The sequence below is a fragment of the Gigantopelta aegis genome, chromosome 15 (assembly GCF_016097555.1).
Source record: "Gigantopelta aegis isolate Gae_Host chromosome 15, Gae_host_genome, whole genome shotgun sequence".
In the NCBI taxonomy this organism is placed as follows: domain Eukaryota; kingdom Metazoa; phylum Mollusca; class Gastropoda; order Neomphalida; family Peltospiridae; genus Gigantopelta; species Gigantopelta aegis.
Window position 1 is genome coordinate 319331 of NC_054713.1, and position 20313 is coordinate 339643.

Genomic DNA, 20313 nt, shown 5'->3' on the forward strand with positions numbered 1-20313 from the left:
ACAGCTATATAGGGTCACATGGATTACAACTAATATTTTGAGCAGAATGATGGGAATGCATAGTGAAAACATTTCAGGTTAGCTCATTTTGCCCAGGCAAATGATTTGCTCAGGCACTGACGTGTGTGCGTTAGTCTGTGTGTGTGTGTTAGTCTGTGTGTGTGTATGTTAGTCTGTGTGTGTGTGTGTGTTAGTCTCTCTGTGTGTGTGTGTGTGTGTTAGTATGTGTGTGTGTGTGTGTGTTAGTCTGTGTGTGTGTGTGTTAGTATCTGTGTGTGTGTGTGTGTGTGTTAGTATCTGTGTGTGTGTGTTAGTCTGTGTGTTAGTTTGTGTGTGTGTGTTAGTCTGTGTGTGTGTGTGTGTGTGTGTGTAGTCTGTGTGTGTGTGTTAGTCTGTGTGTGTGTGTGTTAGTCTGTGTGTGTGTGTGTGTGTGTGTTAGTCTCTGTGTGTGTGTGCGTGTTAGTCTCTGTGTGTGTGTGTGTGTTAGTCTGTGTGTGTGTGTCTGTATGTGTGTGTTAGTCTGTGTGTGTGTTAGTCTCTGTGTGTGTGTTTGTGTGTGTGTGTTAGTCTGTGTGTGTGTGTGTGTGTATGTGTGTGTGTCAATGTGTGTGTGTGTGTGTGTGTCAATGTGTGTGTGTGTGTATGTATGTGTGTGTGTATGTATGTGTGTGTGTGTGTGTGTCTGTGAGTGTGTGTATGTATGTCTGTGTATGTGTGTGTGTTGGGGGGGAATGACTTACAGAGTTCTGCTTGAGTGTATCAATATACACACATCATTAGATATGTATTGAGACTGATTTAAACAGTTCAACTGACACATTAAGCATTCTGGCCGTGCTACAGTGTTAGTGATGTGGGCCCTTTCACCAAGCAGTCTGTTTTATGTCTTTACAACACTTCACTTAACATCCAGCACGCAGGACTGTTTGGTCAAAACACTGCTTGGTAAGACGGGGTGCATTGGGCTGTGGATCAGATTTAAAATAAGGGCGGGATGTAACACAGTGGTAAAGTGCTTACTGTACACCTGTACCTGATGTGTGGTCGGTCTGGGATCGATCCCCATCAGTGGGCCCATTTCTCGTTCCAGCCAGTGCAATATGACTGGTATATAAAAGACCATGGTACGTGCTATCCTGTCTGTGGGATGATGCATGTAAAAGATCTCTTGCTACTAATGGAAAAATGTAGCACCTTTCCTCTCCAAGACTACATGTCTGAGTTACCAAATGTTTGACAATCAATAGCCAATGATTAATAAATCAATGTGCTCTAGTGGTGTCAATAAACAAAAGAAAATTCTTTTTTTATATTAAAAAACAAAAAAACACACTAGATTTAATGCATATCAATAATAAATAAAATAAGCTCTCATGTATTGTTTTAACATGGTGCGGCACCGTGCCTCAATAGTCTAGTGCCATCTTGCCTTAGTCAACTTGTTTTAACATGGTGCGACACCGTGCCTCAATAGTCTAGTGCCATCTTGCCTTAGTCAACTTGTTTTAACATGGTGTGGAGCTGTGCCTCAATAGTCTAGTGTCATCTTGCCTTTGTCAGCTTGTTTTAACATGGTGCGACACCGTGCCTCAATAGTCTAGTGCCATCTTGCCTTCGTCAGCTTGTTTTAACATGGTGTGGTGCCGTGCCTCAATAGTCTAGTGCCATAGTCAGCTTGTTTTAACATGGTGCGGCACCGTGTCTCAATAGTCTAGTGCCATCTTGCCTTAGTCAGCTTGTTTTAACATGGTGTGGCACCGTGTCTCAATAGTCTAGTGCCATCGTGCCTTAGTCAGCTTGTTTTAACATGGTGTGGAGCCGTGTCTCAATAGTCTAGTGCCATCGTGCCTTAGTCAGCTTGTTTTAACATGGTGCGGCACCGTGCCTCAATAGTCTAGTGCCATCTTGCCTTAGTCAACTTGTTTTAACATGGTGTGGAGCCGTGCCTCAATAGTCTAGTGTCATCTTGCCTTTGTCAGCTTGTTTTAACATGGTGCGACACCGTGCCTCAATAGTCTAGTGCCATCTTGCCTTCGTCAGCTTGTTTTAACATGGTGTGGAGCCGTGCCTCAATAGTCTAGTGTCATCTTGCCTTTGTCAGCTTGTTTTAACATGGTGCGACACCGTGCCTCAATAGTCTAGTGCCATCTTGCCTTCGTCAGCTTGTTTTAACATGGTGTGGTGCCGTGCCTCAATAGTCTAGTGCCATCTTGCCTTTGTCAGCTTGTTTTAACATGGTGGCGCCGTGCCTCAATAGTCTAGTGCCAGCTTGCCTTCGTCAGCTTGTTTTAACATGGTGTGGAGCCGTGCCTCAATAGTCTAGTGTCATCTTGCCTTAGTCAGCTTGTTTTAACATGGTGCGGCGCCGTGCCTCAATAGTCTAGTGTCATCTTGCCTTAGTCAGCTTGTTTTAACATGGTGCAGCACCGTGCCTCAATAGTCTAGTGCCATCTTGCCTTAGTCAGCTTGTTTTAACATGGTGTGCCATCGTGCCTTAGTTAGTGCCATGCTGCCCTCATATTAAAGAAGCCTTTTCAATAATTAATTGTAAACCTTGCTTCATAAAACACTCAGAGAATGTATTATTAATTAATAAAATTGATCTACAGGGCTCAAACTTAAGAATGTGTCGCCTACAGTAATATTTTAGAAACATTGCTATAGGTGAAACGGCCCACCGACGCCAGCTTTGAGCCTGCGTACACCAGGTTTTCTTCAAATCAACATCACTGAAAGGTTATTATGCTGTATGTAGATCTATTTCAAAAGCACCACTGTTAAATACTAGCAGATAATATACATGTATACCAGGTGTATACGGTTTGCCATCGTTAATGCTCCCAACCTAGGATAAATTATATCTCAACTACGAACTCTCTCAGGTTCTGACACAGCATCAATGGCTTCTTCGTCGTCATTGCTGTCATTTTGCCATTCATGTATAAAACAAGCACATTAATTACATTTAGTTTAATTTTAATTGCTTTTATATTTAATGAAAATGGTGAAAATGCCCCAAAAGTGTTTAGTCTACAATGCTTTGACAAATTTCTAGGGAAAGACTATAGTGCATATGGCAATAACAAATAACAAACTTTATTATATACATAGCAATGAAATATACAGATCTACGGAAACCATAAAAGTCATATCCGGTGAAAAGTCATATTTTCACTGTATTTTAGCTACAGTGAAAATATAGAAATCGTATTTACTTTTTTGTAAAAGTGCATGATTAAATATCTCCCTCTGTCTCGTTTTTTCGTATTTAAATTTGATGATTACCAATGCATCTGATCGTATTTGAAAAATAAAAAAATGTAATTTAATCAACTGTACCAATAAAAAAGGGATACGACGTGCAATTACGACAAAATATATAAAACGAATTGAATACGAAGCTATATAATGATGACACAATGTAGTGTCATCGAGTATAAGTGTAAGAATTTAACGGTGTTCGATTCGTTTTGTTTTTGTGGGAGTTTTTAGAGGATCGCTTTGTCAGGTATGTTTGCACCGCAGTATTGTTAAATAAATGTTAATAAAGATAAAGTCAAGTAAATTTTCTGGCAAAGTTCCATAGGAAGAAATATATCATGTCGTTACGTGTTTTTGATAGAATAAGCGAAAGATATTACCAAAAAGCGAAAGATATTGTCAAAAATTTGGAAATATGTATATAATATATAGACCATTTCATGGTGTTTTTTCCGAATACGATTTTTATGTCAACTCGTGATGTGTGAAAACCATATTTTCACTCACTGCTTCGCAATTCATGAAAATATGGTTTTCACACATTACTCGTTGACATAAAAATCGTATTCGAAAACCCCCATGAAATAGCCTCTATTTAGTGTATATATGAATAATTCTAGTATATATGAATAATTCTAGTGTATGAATAACAGATAACAAACTCTAGTGTATATATGAATAACTCTAGTGTATGAATAACTGATAACAAACTTCAGTGTATATATGAATAATTCTGGTATATATAAATAATTCTAGTGTATGAATAACGGATAACAAACTCTAGTATATATATGAATAACTCTAGTATATATGAATAATTCTAGTGTATGAATAACAGATAACAAACTCTAGTGTATATATGAATAACTCTAGTGTATGAATAACCGATAACAAACGCTAGTGTATATATGAATAACTCTTGTGTATGAATAACCGATAACAAACTCTAGTGTATATATGAATAACTCTAGTGTATGAATAACAAATAACAAACTCTAGTGTATATATGAATAACTAGTGTATGAATAACAGATAACAAACACTAGTGTATATATGAATAACTCTAGTGTATGAATAACTGATAACAAACTCTAGTGTGTATATATGAATAACAGATAACAAATGCTAGTGTATATGTGAATAACTCTAGTGTATGAATAACAAATAACAAACTCTAGTGTATATATGAATAACTAGTGTATGAATAACAGATAACAAACACTAGTGTATATATGAATAACTTTAGTGTATGAATAACTGATAACAAACTCTAGTGTATATATGAATAACCGATAACAAACTCTAGTGTATATATGAATAACTCTAGTGTATGAATAACTGATAACGAACGCTAGTGTATATATGAATAATTCTAGTGTATGAATAACTGATAACAAACTCTAGTGTATATATGACTAACTCTAGTGTATGAATAACCGATTACAAAGTCTAAGTATATATGAATAACTCTAGTGTATGAATAACAGATAACAAACTCTAGTGTATATATGAATAACTCTAGTGTATGAATAACAGATAACAAACTCTAGTGTATATATTAATAACTAGTGTATGAATAACAGATAACAAACACTAGTGTATATATGAATAACTCTAGTGTATGAATAACAGATAACAAACTCTAGTGTATATATGAATAACTAGTGTATGAATAACCGATAACAAACACTAGTGTATATATGAATAACTATAGTGTATGAATAACTGATAACAAACTCTAGTGTATATATGAATAACCGATAACAAACGCTAGTGTATATATGAATAACTCTAGTGTATGAATAACAGATAACAAACTCTAGTGTATGAATAACAGATAACAAACTCTAGTGTATATATGAATAACTAGTGTATGAGTAACAGATAACAAACACTAGTGTATATATGAATAACCGATAACAAACGCTAGTGTATATATGAATAACTCTAGTGTATGAATAACAGATAACAAACTCTAGTGTATGAATAACAGATAACAAACTCTAGTGTATATATGAATAACTAGTGTATGAGTAACAGATAACAAACACTAGTGTATATATGAATAACTCTAGTGAATGAATAACTGATAACAAACGCTAGTATATATATGAATAACCGATAACAAACTCTAGTGTATATATGAATAACTCTAGTGTATGAATAACCGATAACAAACGCTAGTGTATATATGAATAACTCTAGTGTATGAATAACCGATAACAAACGCTAGTGTATATATGAATAACTCTAGTGTATGAATAACAGATAACAAACACTAGTGTATATATGAATAACTCTAGTGTATGAATAACAGATAACAAACACTAGTGTATATATGAATAACTCTAGTGTATGAATAAACGATAACAAACTCTAGTGTATATATGAATAACCGATAACAAACTAATGTATGTATGAATAACTAGTGTATGAATAACTGATAACAAACTCTAGTGTATGTATGAATAACTCTAGTGTATATATATGAACAACAGTTAACCACTGTTAAGGACAACACAGATAATCAGAGAGGAAACCTGCAGCCTCCAAACAATTGGCTACTCTTTCCGATTAGGTCAGGTGATAGGGTTTAACGTGCACATTCAGAGCAAGCTGTTGTAGTGCACGCCTGTCATGGGAACAGGTGTTGTCATTCAGGGGAACACGTATTACACATGCTAGATTTTGTATCACACATATGTTCAATAAAATATTTTTTATTACATGGCAGATGCAAGTACAAGGGATCTTTTATATGTAGCATCCCACAGACAGGATAGCCAATGGGCCCACCGACAGGGCATCAAGTGAGCACTTTACCACAGATGGGGTTCATGCCTTTAGCGATGGCCAGGATAGTGCTAATGGAGATCAGTATCAAACGCTTCTGGGGTAAAGCTCCCATACCTGCTATGCTGCAGTCATGTTCTATGTATCACCTGCTTTGTCTATTATGCTCCCCCTCCCTTAACACTCCAATATAGAAAACTTGACGCCATATGACGGACACCCTTCAATGCACAGGGATTACATCTTCTTTGAAACAAGGTGCATCATATTTCAAACACTTGAACCAAGGGCAGAAATCTTATTTTAAACAAGACAACATGGCAGATAAAGTAATCATCAAAAAGATTTAGTAGTCAGGAACATGCTACAATAGCGGAAATTCAGGACGGTTTCTTTAAATATTGTATTTTATCTTAGGGCAATTCAATGTTTGGAGGGGGTATGCACAACCTATGCTCACCCCTGAATCCACACCTGTAATCTAAAATTTTCCCGTAAGAATGAAACAGTTTAATTATTACTGGATATGAAAAATTAGGTAATGCTTTATCATAATGTATCATGATGAACTCTCACCATTCCCTGTATTGCTGCACCTGTAACATGATTACATTAGCAGTGAGTGTAAAGAATTCTGTTGAACTGCTTCTGTGAGAATAACACCCGTATTGCAGCACCTGTAACATGGTTGCATTAGCAGTGAGTGTAAAGAATTCTGTTGAACTGCTTCTGTGAGAATAACACCCGTATTGCAGCACCTGTAACATGGTTGCATTAGCAGTGAGTGTAAAGAATTCTGTTGAACTGCTTCTGTGAGAATAACACCCGTATTGCTGCACCTGTAACATGGTTACATTAGCAGCGAGTGTAAAGAATTCTGTTGCACTACTTCTGTGAGAATAACACCCGTATTGCTGCACCTGTAACATGGTTACATTAGCAGCGAGTGTAAAGAATTCTGTTGAACTGCTTCTGTGAGAATAACACCCGTATTGCTGCACCTGTAACATGGTTACATTAGCAGCGAGTGTAAAGAATTCTGTTGCACTGCTTCTGTGAAAATAATACCTGTATTGCTGCACCTCTAACATGATTACATTAGCAGCGAGTGTAAAGAATTCTGTTAAACTGCTTCTTTGAGAATAACACCTGTAACATGATTACATTAGCAGCGAGTGTAAAGAATTCTGTTGAACTGCTTCTGTGAAAATAATACCTGTATTGCTGCACCTCTAACATGATTACATTAGCAGCGAGTGTAAAGAATTCTGTTAAACTGCTTCTTTGAGAATAACACCTGTAACATGGTTACATTAGCAGCGAGTGTAAAGAATTCTGTTGAACTGCGTCTGTGAGAATAACACCTGTAACATGATTACATTAGCAGCGAGTGTAAAGAATTCTGTTGCACTGCTTCTGTGAGAATACCACCTGTAACATGGTTACATTAGCAGCGAGTGTAAAGAATTCTGTTGCACTGCTTCTGTGAGAATACCACCTGTAACATGGTTACATTAGCAGCGAGTGTAAAGAATTCTGTTGCACTACTTCCGTGAGAATAACACCTGTAACATGATTACATTAGCAGCGAGTGTAAAGAATTCTGTTGCACTGGTTCTGTGAGAATAACACCTGTATCGCTGCACCTATAACATGGTTACATTAGCAGCGAGTATAAAGAATTCTGTTGCACTGCTTCTGTGAGAATAACACTTGTAACATGTTTACATTAGCAGCATGTGTAAAGAATTCTGTTGCACTGCTTCTGTGAGAATAACACCTGTAACATGATTACATTAGCAGCGAGTGTAAAGAATTCTGTCGCACTGCTTCTGTAAGAATAACACCTGTAACATGGTTACATTAGCAGCGAGTGTAAAGAATTCTGTCTAACTGTTTCTGTGAGAATAACACCTGTAACATGGTTACATTAGCAGCGAGTGTAAAGAATTCTGTTGCACTGCTTCTGTGAGAATAACACCTGTAACATGATTACATTAGCAGCGAGTGTAAAGAATTCTGTTGCACTGCTTCTGTGAGAATAACACCTGTAACATGGTTACATTAGCAGCAAGTGTAAAGAATTCTGTCGAACTGCTTCTGTGAGAATAACACCTGTAACATGATTACATTAGCATGCAGCGAGTGTAAAGAATTCTGTTGCACTGCTTCTGTGAGAATAACACCTGTAACATGGTTACATTAGCAGCGAGTGTAAAGAATTGTCGAACTGCTTCTGTGAGAATAACACCTGTAACATGATTACATTAGCAGCGAGTGTAAAGAATTCTGTCGAACTGCTTCTGTGAGAATAACACCTGTAACATGGTTACATTAGCAGCGAGTGTAAAGAATTCTGTTGAACTGCTTCTGTGAAAATAACACCTGTATTGCTGCACCTGTAACATGATTACATTAGCAGCGAGTGTAAAGAATTCTGTTGAACTGCGTCTGTGAGAATAACACCTGTAACATGATTACATTAGCAGCGAGTGTAAAGAATTCTGTAGCACTGCTTCTGTGAGAATACCACCTGTAACATGGTTACATTAGCAGCGAGTGTAAAGAATTCTGTTGCACTGCTTCTGTGAGAATACCACCTGTAACATGGTTACATTAGCAGTGAGTGTAAAGAATTCTGTTGCACTACTTCCGTGAGAATAACACCTGTAACATGATTACATTAGCAGCGAGTGTAAAGAATTCTGTTGCACTGGTTCTGTGAGAATAACACCCGTATCGCTGCACCTATAACATGGTTACATTAGCAGCGAGTATAAAGAATTCTGTTGCACTGCTTCTGTGAGAATAACACCTGTAACATGGTTACATTAGCAGCGAGTGTAAAGAATTCTGTCGAACTGCTTCTGTGAGAATAACACCTGTAACATGGTTACATTAGCAGTGAGTGTAAAGAATTCTGTCGCACTGCTTCTGTGAGAATAACACCTGTAACATGATTACATTAGCAGCGAGTGTAAAGAATTCTGTCGCACTGCTTCTGTGAGAATAACTCCTGTAACATGATTACATTAGCAGCGAGTGTAAAGAATACTGTTGCACTGCTTCTGTGAGAATAACACCTGTAACATGGTTACATTAATTAGCAGCGAGTGTAAAGAATTCTGTCGAACTGCTTCTGTGAGAATAACATGACACTCACCTTCCATAGGATCAACTTCAAGGCAGCTGTCACTTCGGGGTCAAACTTTGTTAGGAAATTTGACTGAAAAATAGAAAACACTTGGATCAGACCAACCTCAATATATAGGTAACTATTAGTCATATATAGGTTACTGTTAAGAGTCATATAGGTCACCCATAGTCACATACATGTAGGTCACTGTTAAGAGTCGCATAGGTCACCCATAGTCATATACATGTAGGTCACTGTTAAGAGTCGCATAGGTTTAAACGTCTTGAGTTAACGAGATAAATTTACTTGATAATATTTAAACACTTTGAGTTAACGAGATAAATTTACCTGGTGATATTTAAATACCATGTATTAACAAGAAAAATTTTCCTGATGATATTTAAACACCTTGTTAATGAGATAAATTTACATGGTGATATTTAAACACCTTGTGTTAAAGAGATAAATTTACCTGGTGGTATTTTAAACACCTTGAATTAACAAGATAATTTACCTGATGGTATTTAAACACATTGAGTAAACGAGATAAATTTACCTGGTAATATTTAAACACATTGTGTTAATGAGATAAATTTACCTGGTGATATGTAAACACTGAGTAAACGAGCTAAACGTACCTGGTGATATTTAAACACCTTGCGCTACTGAGATATATTCACCTGGTAATATTTAAACACTTTGTGTTAACGAGATAAATTTACCTGGTTATATTTAAACACCTTGTGTTAACGAGATATATTCACCTGGTGATATTTAAACACATTGTGCTAACAAGATAAATTTACCTGGTGATATTTAAACACCTTGTTCAGTTGGGTTTTCATCAGCTGGAAGGATTCTTGGTCAAGTTCATGTGAATCCAGCTACAACACAAAACATTTCACTTCTTAAACAGACTAAAAATACTGTTGACAATTACTGCATGTATATGAGGCAGAAGAATAGAGTGTAATCCACTTCCCACCCTCCATTCACAGTGCACCCCCAACAACACTGCCCAGTCCTCCACACATCCCCACCCCATCCCCAATCCCACCCCATAGTACACCTCATCCATACTGCATTCCCCATAGTACACCCCACCTCTCCCCATCCCCACCCCATAGTACACCTCATCCATATTGCATTCCCCATAGTACACCCCATCCATATTGCATTCCCCATAGTACACCCCTACAGAAAGACATGTCCTGTAGCCCCCCAAAAAACCTAACAACAACAAACAAAACAAACAACCCCATTTTGTTGAAATTAAAAATAGGGAAAGACTGTTGTATCCTCTCCCCCCGCCACTAAATATTTATAAATCTCATTGGGTGTATTGACGGAATGAACCAAACGTCTATGGAATAAAATGAAAATTTAGTCCCATAATGTCTCATTGTGTCTTCTGTGCTATATTTCTTCCAAAAGCACCATCAAAAGCACCCTTGTGGAGGAAATTTTAGACAGAATAGTCAAAATGTCTAATTTTTCAAATGGCAAAACATATAGCGTTACCGGATTACGAAATATAAACATTATGTTAGTTTTATAGAACAAATTGTTTTAAAAGGTATTGTATATAACTAACCCTAACCGTAACCTTAAACTAAATCTAACAAATATTTCTTTAAAATTGTCAGGGAGGAAAATAAGCCTAGAGGAGCTCCATCCTAACCCTAATAATATCCACTCGATACACCTCTTTTATAGGACCTATCACTTAAAGGGACATGCCCTAGTTGTTAATCATTATGTCGTTGTTTTTCGCTATTAAACCCATTTTCTCACAAATAAAATTGCACTTTAGTTACATTTTATTATTTAGAATATACATTTCCATTCACCTGAAGTGTTTTTTGGTAATCCTGGTGTTTGTAATACCACAAAATGCATTTTTCGTATTTCTTAAAAACGCATGCGTGTCTGAGAAAAAAACGTTGAGCAGACACGGTCTAACCTATTTTTAGAGGGGATCTTCCCATTTCAACGTCACAGACGTTGGTATACCACGTGACCGTTATCATTTTGGTTCGGTTTGTTTTCTCGTGCACAGTTCGTGCAATCAACATCCGATTTGTTGTCATTTGCTCGTCTTTCATTTGTGAGGTTTTTCTTCACAGTTCGTGAACATTTTCATTAACAATAAAGTTCAGACAAGTAAGTATCTCAATACAAAACGTTACAAACCCTTAAAACCAATAATTTTGCTAAGTCTTACAATATCTGGAGAGGGGATACAACCTTGGGGGGTGGGGGTGGGGAGCACAAGCTATATTGTTACCTTTATTGAAATAGAGTAGGACAAAAAAAAAACTTACATTTTCGTCCTGGAGAGGGTAAGTGTCTCCCCACCTCTGGTTCCTACAGAATGTACTACTACTACTACCAACAATAATAAACGGTGCATCTAATTGCTAATAGCAATAGGTTAGCCACTAGTACCCTGTCCCGAATAGCGAATGTAGGCTAATTGCAGTTTATATATAAAATTTATTATTTCAAACACTGTAGTATAGTCAACATGGTCAGTGACTGGACTATCATTGTCGTCTTATTCCGATTCAAGTATCATGATTGCTGCAGCAGCCACTTCCTCAACAGAAGCACCCATGTTGGTAAAGTAACTTCCTGTTCCAAACTCATTCCTTTCATTTCTGTGCTTCGAGCAACATCTACCGGTGACATCAGAATACTAACTTTCAAAACTAGGGTGTGCAACTTTAATATAAACAGGGACCTGAACCATGGAACAAAGTCAACCAGACTGCGGCTTAATTCCCTAAACTCTCGCAACTTTGCGATCTCGCAGTGCAATACTAAAAGACTTACAAAGAGGATGCTTTGTTGTCTGACAGAGCCTAAAAGACCTGTGTGAAGTATGCTCTAGACTGATATTTTACCGAACGTGTCGGCATTTACTTCATGAAATACGGTAAACCGACCCCTCTAATAATGTTACGCGAATATCAATGATTATCAGTGACTGACCCAAAGCCAGTTGACAGCGTTATTGACTTGATTCTCACTGAACTAACAGTGGAACAAATAAAGTCATGCATACAAAAAGCAGAGCTAAACAGTACTCTATATCAATTCGACAGTCGAATGTAAAATGACGTCTGACAAACCTGGCTGACTCGAACAGCCGACACGCGCCCCTCCGCCTCTTTCGCCATGCTGTTTGTTTACTTCCTGTTAGTCTCGTTCATTCTTCCCTTTAAAAAAAAAAGAGGTCAGGAGTCGGTATTAATCGGAAAAGATCGCCTTTTCCCGCCATTGATTAGCCGCTATTTTCCCTGACGGTTGCATTGTAGCAAAGAAGAAAGTTACTTGTAAAAGTTGGAGGAGCACCTGAAATGTTATTTGGAACATGGTATAGCTCAGTCAGTAGAGCGCTCGCCTGATCGAAGGATCGAATCACCTCAATGGACTCATTCATTGATTGGATTTCCCCTGTGTCAACCAGTTCCCCACGCCTGGTATACCAAAGGCCGTGGTATGTACTGTCATGTCTGTTGGAAAGGGCATACAAAATATCCCTTGCTACTAATGAAAAAATGCACTAAATGAAAAAAAATACCAATGTTTGACATCTTATAGCCACTGATTAATAAATCAATGTGCTCCAGTGGTGTAGTCAAACAAAACAAAACGTTAGCTGAAATATTTACGCAATAAAAGTAGCTGCGGCTCCGATTGGTCATAATATGTTACATTGATTATTTATACCAATAGCCTATTATTATCCACTGGATGTTGAAACGACACCACTAGAGCACATTGATTATTAGATATCAAACATATAATAATTATGACACATAGTCTACGGTAGGAAACCTCTGATATACCCTGTGACCCCCTCTATCCAGCGATGTAACTATATATACTAGTATATATATATATATATCCCTCTCTCGCTCTCTCTCTCTCTCTCTCTCTCTCTCTCTCTCTCTCTCTCTCTCTCTCTGTCTCACCCTTTCTCCCCTCCCCCTCTCTCTCTCTCTCTCTCTCTCTCCCCCTTTCTCTCTCCCCCCCCCTCTCTCTCTCTCTCTCTCTCTCTCTCTCTCTCTCTCTCTCTCTCTCTCTCTCTCTCTCTCTCTCTCTCTCTCTCTCTCTCTCACACACACACACACACACAGCCGGGTCTAGACTGTGGCCTATTCCAGCCAGTGCACCACAGTTGGTACGTGCATATCAAAGACCGCTGTATGTGTTATCCTGTCTATGGGATAGTCAGTATAAAAGATCCCTTGCTACTAATGGGAAAATGTAGCGGGTATCCTAAGACTAAATGTCAAAATTAATAAATGTTTGACATCCAATATCCGATGATTAATAAATCAATGTACCCTCACGTGGTGTTGTTAACTTTAACTTTCATATTGACCCCACATTATACACCAATAACCCATTACCGGGAGTAAATATCCATTATAATAAGGTTTTAAACAAGACGCTATAAAATGAAACCAACCCTTGATGATAAAAGGGAGCAGATATAGTCCGTTTGTAAATCTCAGTTTAAATATCCATTATAATAGGGTTTTAAACAAGACGCTATAAAATGAAACCAACCCTTGATAATAAAAGGGAGCAGATATAGTCCGTTTGTAAATCTCAGTTTAAATATTGATCCAGTTGAACTCCAAACAGCTCATTCGGTAGAGCGCTTGCTAAGGTGTTTGCGTCGTAGGATCGAACCCCCTCAGTGGATCCATTGTCTGATTGGGTTTTCACCCGTCCCAACCAGTGCCCCACGACATGCAGTATGGTATATCAAAGACCGTGGTATGTGCTGTCCTGTCTGTGGGGAAAGTACATATAAACGATCCCTTGCTGCTAATGAAAAAATGTAGTGAATTTTCTCGGACTTCCATTTATGTGGATGTTCCCGTTGGCCTTGCTGTTAATGTCGCGCTGTGAACTGTCATGCGAATCGGTGCAGTCGGTTCGAATCCTGCCCATTGACACTTAATGTTTTTAAATATTAAACTCCTTCTGTAGGTTATTTTTAACAGCACTGGGTAATCTCTTTGATTTTTGGATCGAAGCATCATCAACATAAATATCTGAAAATAAAATGGAAGGACATTTATGTTTACTAGTATTAAAAATAATAAAGGACCAAGTATTGATCCCTGTGAAACACACTTTTTGGTAAAAAAAATATTGTACATTTCAACTGTGGACTTGATGGCTGTAGGTTGTGCTCATGACAGATGTCACCGGTGGACTTGATGGCTGTAGGTTGTGCTCATGACAGATGTCACCGGTGGGGAAGAATATGCTCACCTTTCGCGAACACCTGATATCATCACTGTTTTTACAGTGATTCGCGAGTGCATGTCATCACAGCTGTATACATTCGACTGAGCTCTATCCATTACAAGTTTGTGTTTTCTAAGCTAGTCCCCGGAGTGGCAGTCCTCCTACAGGTGGTGCAGGGGTGAAACATCATGTTACGCATCTCCTAGAGAGACGAGCACCTGATAGTGGATCATGGAAGCAATCACAACTTTGCCTAAAATCTCCTTTCAAGTCTGCCTTGTGCACATATACGATTTTGATTACAGAATGTGGTTTTGTCATTCAGATTTACAACTGTACCCAGTACTGCATCATTTGTGTACTGTATATATGTTTTTAATTATTATTAGCATTTTCCCTCTTTGTTGCTGATCTTGACCTGAACTTTTAAACAATTGCAAGGGCCTGTGCGGTGGAGTCTATATTTTCTGATGGTGCTGTTGCAATCTCGAAGGGGTTTTCTTATCTCTTTTTTTTTTCTTTTTAATATATTCAGATATGTATGTATGTGTGTTTGTTGGTTGTTGTTTTGGTTGGTTTTTTGGTGGGTTCTTTGGTGTATATTTTTTGTTATTGTTTGTTTGGTTGTTGTTGGGTTTTGTGGGGGGGTTGGGGGGAGGGGGTTCTTGTTTAGTATTGGTTTTTTTGTGTGATTTAAAAAATTTTTTTATTATAATGTTGTTGTTTTTTTGTTTTGTTTTTTTGTTTTTTTTTTGGGGGGGGCAGAGTGTGAGGCTAGCTTTAATAGTATGGTATGAATGCATGCATGTGTCAGAGATTATAATTATACAGAAGTCGGTCGAAGCAAGGGAGGTAATAATACGTTTTAGTTCACTGGGTATGTGATCCAACTGTACGTTACTCTATCCAATTGAGGTCCATGCAATAAATGAGTTTTAGTATTCTTTAGTACATATTTATATGCCAATTCATCGGTTCCCTTTTAACGCAAAGGGACAGTAACCGTTAATGTCTGCCCAATAGCTGAGATGTGCGCAGAGGACAGCGTGCTTGAACCTTAAGTGAATATAGGGAGTATAATCTAATAAAAGTGCAAAAAACTTGTGTATTAGGCTGTCAACCTATAGCTATGGTATGGACTATTGTCCACTGTGGTCGTAATATTATGTTGTATTTCAATACAAGCTTATTTATTTATTTATACAATTTATTTATTTATTTACTTATTTACTTATTAATTTATTTATTCATTCATTCGATCATTCATTCATTCTTTCATTCGATTTGAAAATAGGGTTGGCCAATCCAAACAGATGTATACTTAGTTAACCAGTAAAAAAGAAGGAAGACTAAACTAAAAATTGTCTAACACATTTTCCACAACTGTACTTTGGTTGGTCAAATTTCAAATAGATGTCAATTACTTGTTTTTTCTTCTTCAGCGTTTTCGTTCCTTTTTTTTCTTTTTCTCTTTTTTTTTTCTTCTTCTTGTTCTTTCTTTCTTTTTTTTTCATTGTTTCTTTGTTTGTTAATTGTTATTGTTTATTAGTTGTTTGGTTTTATTATTTATTTATTTTTGCAATCAAGACCTGATTTGAATAAGCCGGGGTAGAGTTGGGGGGGGGGGGGGGGGAGTGGTGTAGTGGGCAATGTAGTAAAATATATCTCTTTCAGTTACACAAACAAAAACAAAATCAATCAAACAAACACAAAACGATATTATTATTATTAATATTCAGTTTGTTGAAAATAAAATCGACAAAAAACCCCTCAACTTTAATTAGTTCTTAGGTAGGAAACAGTTTATATAAATAGCCACAGATTGGAACAAAGCACGGATTTACACATAACAATTCATGTATAAGTTCTTAAAATTCATAATCATGCAACAATGAAAAGGAAACAAAACTCATTTTCACTTAATCTTCAGTTAAACGGAATTAGATTAAAAGTACATGCCTAGCAACGATACCTACAATGCACCAATTAAAAGTGATTGTAAATCCTTGGAGATAATTCGTATATCCAATGGACAAGTGTTTTGTATACAGAGAAATGTGCTCGGCTGGTGGGGATTACGGCTGAAAGCAGACGGCTAAAGCGTCAAATCTACCGTCACATGAAATAAGTCGCTAATAAATCATTACCAAATTCTAGCTCACTTGTCATAGCTGGGACTAAGAGCTTCGAGTAAGAGGGGTACGTGCGTGCAGGTAAGTTTGTTTGTGAAACACACGTAGATATATCACAGTTACAAAATACATGTAGAAACTAAATTTTTTGAAATACCTTTAGATATATCCTTTGTGAAAAACATTTACATATATAGATCACTGTGAAATGCATATAGTTAATTATATCACTATCTATGAAAGACATTTAGATATATCACTGCTGTAAAATACATTTAGATATATTATTTAGATCACTGTTTGTGAAATACATTTAGATATATTATATAGATCACTGTTTGTGAAATACATTTAGATATATCACTATTGTAAAATACATTTAGATATATTACTGTTGTAAAATACATTGAGATATATCACTGTTTTAAAATACATTTAGATAGATCACTGACAATGAAAAGTGTGTATTCCTCTTTGACTTGCATATACAACATTATGGTCTGCACACTATCCAAAAGCGTATTGTGTACATATAATATATCTTTGAGAACTGAGGAACGGGAAGTAGCTCAATGGTAAAGTTCGCTTGATGCACGGTCAGTGTGGGATCAATCCTTGTCGGTGGCCTATTGGGATATTTCTCGTTCCAACCAGTGTCCCACGACTGGTATATTATAGACCGTGGTATGTGCTATCCTGTCTGTGGGATGGTGCATATAAATGATCCCTTGCTACAAATGGGAAAATGTAGCGGGTTTCCTCTCTAGGACTATATGTCAAAATTTCTAAATGTTTGACATCCAGTAGCCGATGATTAATAAAGCAATGTGCTCTAGTGGTGTCGTTAAACAAAAACAAGCTTTACACTTCTCGTTTGATATATTGATGACATAGGCGTACGGGCTGCCATTTTTGTAGGGAGGCAGACTGGCTTTTGCCCGAATTTAACAAAAATGCCTAAATCTTGATAACAACATTTATTCAGATTAGCATTACTACCAAACAGCTACATAGGGTTGCAAACGAATCACTACGCATTTTTACATGTATTACAACTAATTTTGAGGGTAGAATGCTGGGAATACATGGTTAAAAGATCTCAGGTCAGCACATTTTGCTCGAATATTTGTGTCATTTTTGCCCGAATTTGAGGTTTTGTTCCAGAACTTGAGGGGCAGTTGCCTCACACCCCCCCACCCCCCACCTCCCCTGCACCCATATCTCGTACGCTTATGTGTGGAATAGAATATTCTCTGTGTTGACATCGCCTACTGTAAACCTTACAGACGTACTTTAGCAGGCAGTTCACGTATAACACGTGTGACACCTCATGTTTAATCTACCTGTGTGGTAATCAGGTATCAAATGAGCTTTAAGAGATTCAAACAATGCTTTTATTAGCAACCCTCGGTTTTTATCCCACTTTTTATTGTAACCTATATTAACTTCAAACTTAGCATAACAACTGCATACTGAACAAACGGATATCGAGTTATGTTGAATAGACAATAGTATTTGCACGAGTATACATTTTACTGTCAGAGCCGGTCACAACTGTGATTTCCAGTACGTGTACGTGTATTGTTGTGCTTAAGTGATACGTATACCCACACGAAGTATAGATAGCATGATCATGATACAAGTAAAAACGTGTATCACAGAAATATAGGCCTAACACCCACACATTCGCTTGGCTTTACCATTTTTGCCTACTCTTCCAAGTCCTCCCCTGCGGAGGGGAGGGGGGGGGGGGAAGGCAGTAGGTGATTGAACTTCGTCCTCTGCGCAAATTTTGTTTTTCCTGAGGAGCATAACTCGAAGTAGTTCATATGTATATTGTTATTAAAAGAAAATCGCCACAGACATTCGCCACATTGAATACTTTGTCGCCATATTTTTTTTTTTTTTTTTTTTATCGCAGTTGGCGATTGTGGTGACCGACAGGCCGAGCATGGTACCGTTCGAATGTTCACACGGGACTTACGGTAGTCCCTGGTTTGGTAAAGTGCAATCTCAGGGGCGTAGTAAGATGCAAAAAAGGGGAGGGGCCAGCGATATATATTATATATCTATATAAACTATCGCTGCTGCTACTGGATCAAGAAACGTGGAGGTCCCCCTCCCTCCGCTTCCTACGCCAGTGAACCTATATAGATCGTGTTAAGTGCAACCTATATAGATCGTTCAAAGTTTGTTTTGACATGATGGCGACTACAAACCATTTGTTATGTCATCGATGACGTGTCGCTAAAGGTTTTCCAGATAAGCGCCCTCTGTCTGCATTTAAAATGACAAGCGATTGACGTTTCGGCGGATCCGTTCAATAAATACGAACATAACAGAGCCCGCGGTTTACCGTAAACACCATTAGTAATGAAAACACAGCCAGACTTAATGGTTAAACACTCTGTTCTTGTGTTATCATTGTAAATTAATGGGTTTTTTGTTTACTGACACCACTAGAGCACATATTGATTTATTAATCATCGGCTATTGGATTCTCAAACATTTTATAATTTTGACGTATAGTTTAACACAGGAAACCCGCTACATTTTTTTTTCAGTAGTGGCAAGGGATCTTTTATATGCACCATCCAACTGACAGGATAGCACATACCACGGCCTTTGATATACCAGTCGTGGTGCACTTGATGGAACGAGAAATAGCCCAATTAACCCATCGACGGGATCATTGTAAGATGCTTCCGACTAAGAACTTTTGAACTACTATTAAGATCGATCTTCGTCGGTGGGTCCATTGGGCTATTTCTCGTTCCAGCCAGTGTACCATGACTGGTATATCAAATGTCGTGGTATGTGATATCCCGTGTGAGATGGTGCATATAAAGGATCCCTTGCTATTAATGGCAATATGTGGCGGGTTTCCTCTTTAAGACTATGTCAGAATTACCAAATGTTTGATATTCAATAGCCGATATACAGGTAATAAATCAGTGTGCTATAGTGGTGTCGTTAAACAAAAGAAGCTAACATTTTAACGACTAAAATTTCATATATGCCATAGATAGTCCGAATAAGACTATCAGTTTGTCTATATATAGTTTTATTACACCGCGATGACGGAGATACCTGTGAGAGATTTTTCATATCCCACAATGTGAGATATGCTTTTTGAGAGGTCACGACCTCCGATCACTTTTCGCACCCTTGTTTTCGGCTTTGTACATAATAAATGTAGCATATCTTACCGTAATTTCACTTGAAAGCCATATTTAGTAAAAGGTACAATGTTTTAATCACAAGATTTTCTTCAAACACAGTCAGGTGTGTTGTTCAAAAAAAAAAAATCAATAGCAATTTTGCACTGAAATTTTTACCCAATTTATAGTTATTGTAAGGAGATGCAAAGTGACGTCATTGGAATACTGACGTCATTCAAATTCAAAACTAATTATTTCAATCCCTGTGTATTTGTTTGCTTTTTAGTATACACATGCTTTACAATTTACAGCTTTTTACTACTAGTGTGTGTTATTTGTTTTAATTATTTTTATTTTTGGGATGAAGGGACTCTATGACATTGCGAAAGCATAAATACTTTAATAGTATAAAAAGAGTGTATAGGCAAAGAAGGGTTATGCGCTCTGAATCACTCCGCTGTTTTGTTTACGTTCAGTGTCCTGTTTAGTGAGAGAAAAAAAATATATTTGGCGACTCAAATTAATAATGTAGCGCATTGTAATAAATAGAATACTA

The 20313-nt window shown here is 37.3% G+C and overlaps 2 protein-coding genes across 3 annotated transcripts in view; one reads left to right on the forward strand and one right to left on the reverse strand.

Moving 5' to 3' along the window:
• The window catches only part of LOC121390703 (peroxisome biogenesis factor 2-like), a 54050-nt gene extending 41656 nt beyond the window's left edge, over positions 1-12394 (reverse strand). The window contains exons 1-3 of the mRNA XM_041522592.1: positions 12325-12394; positions 9997-10074; positions 9218-9280 (exon numbers count right to left, since the gene is read on the reverse strand). Of these exons, the coding sequence (XP_041378526.1) occupies positions 9218-9280; positions 9997-10074; positions 12325-12372 (189 nt within the window). The 5' untranslated portion in view covers positions 12373-12394. The remainder of the gene's footprint in view (positions 1-9217; positions 9281-9996; positions 10075-12324) is intronic.
• The window catches only part of LOC121390701 (rootletin-like), a 148238-nt gene that overhangs the window by 13325 nt on the left and 114600 nt on the right, over positions 1-20313 (forward strand). The window lies entirely within an intron of this gene.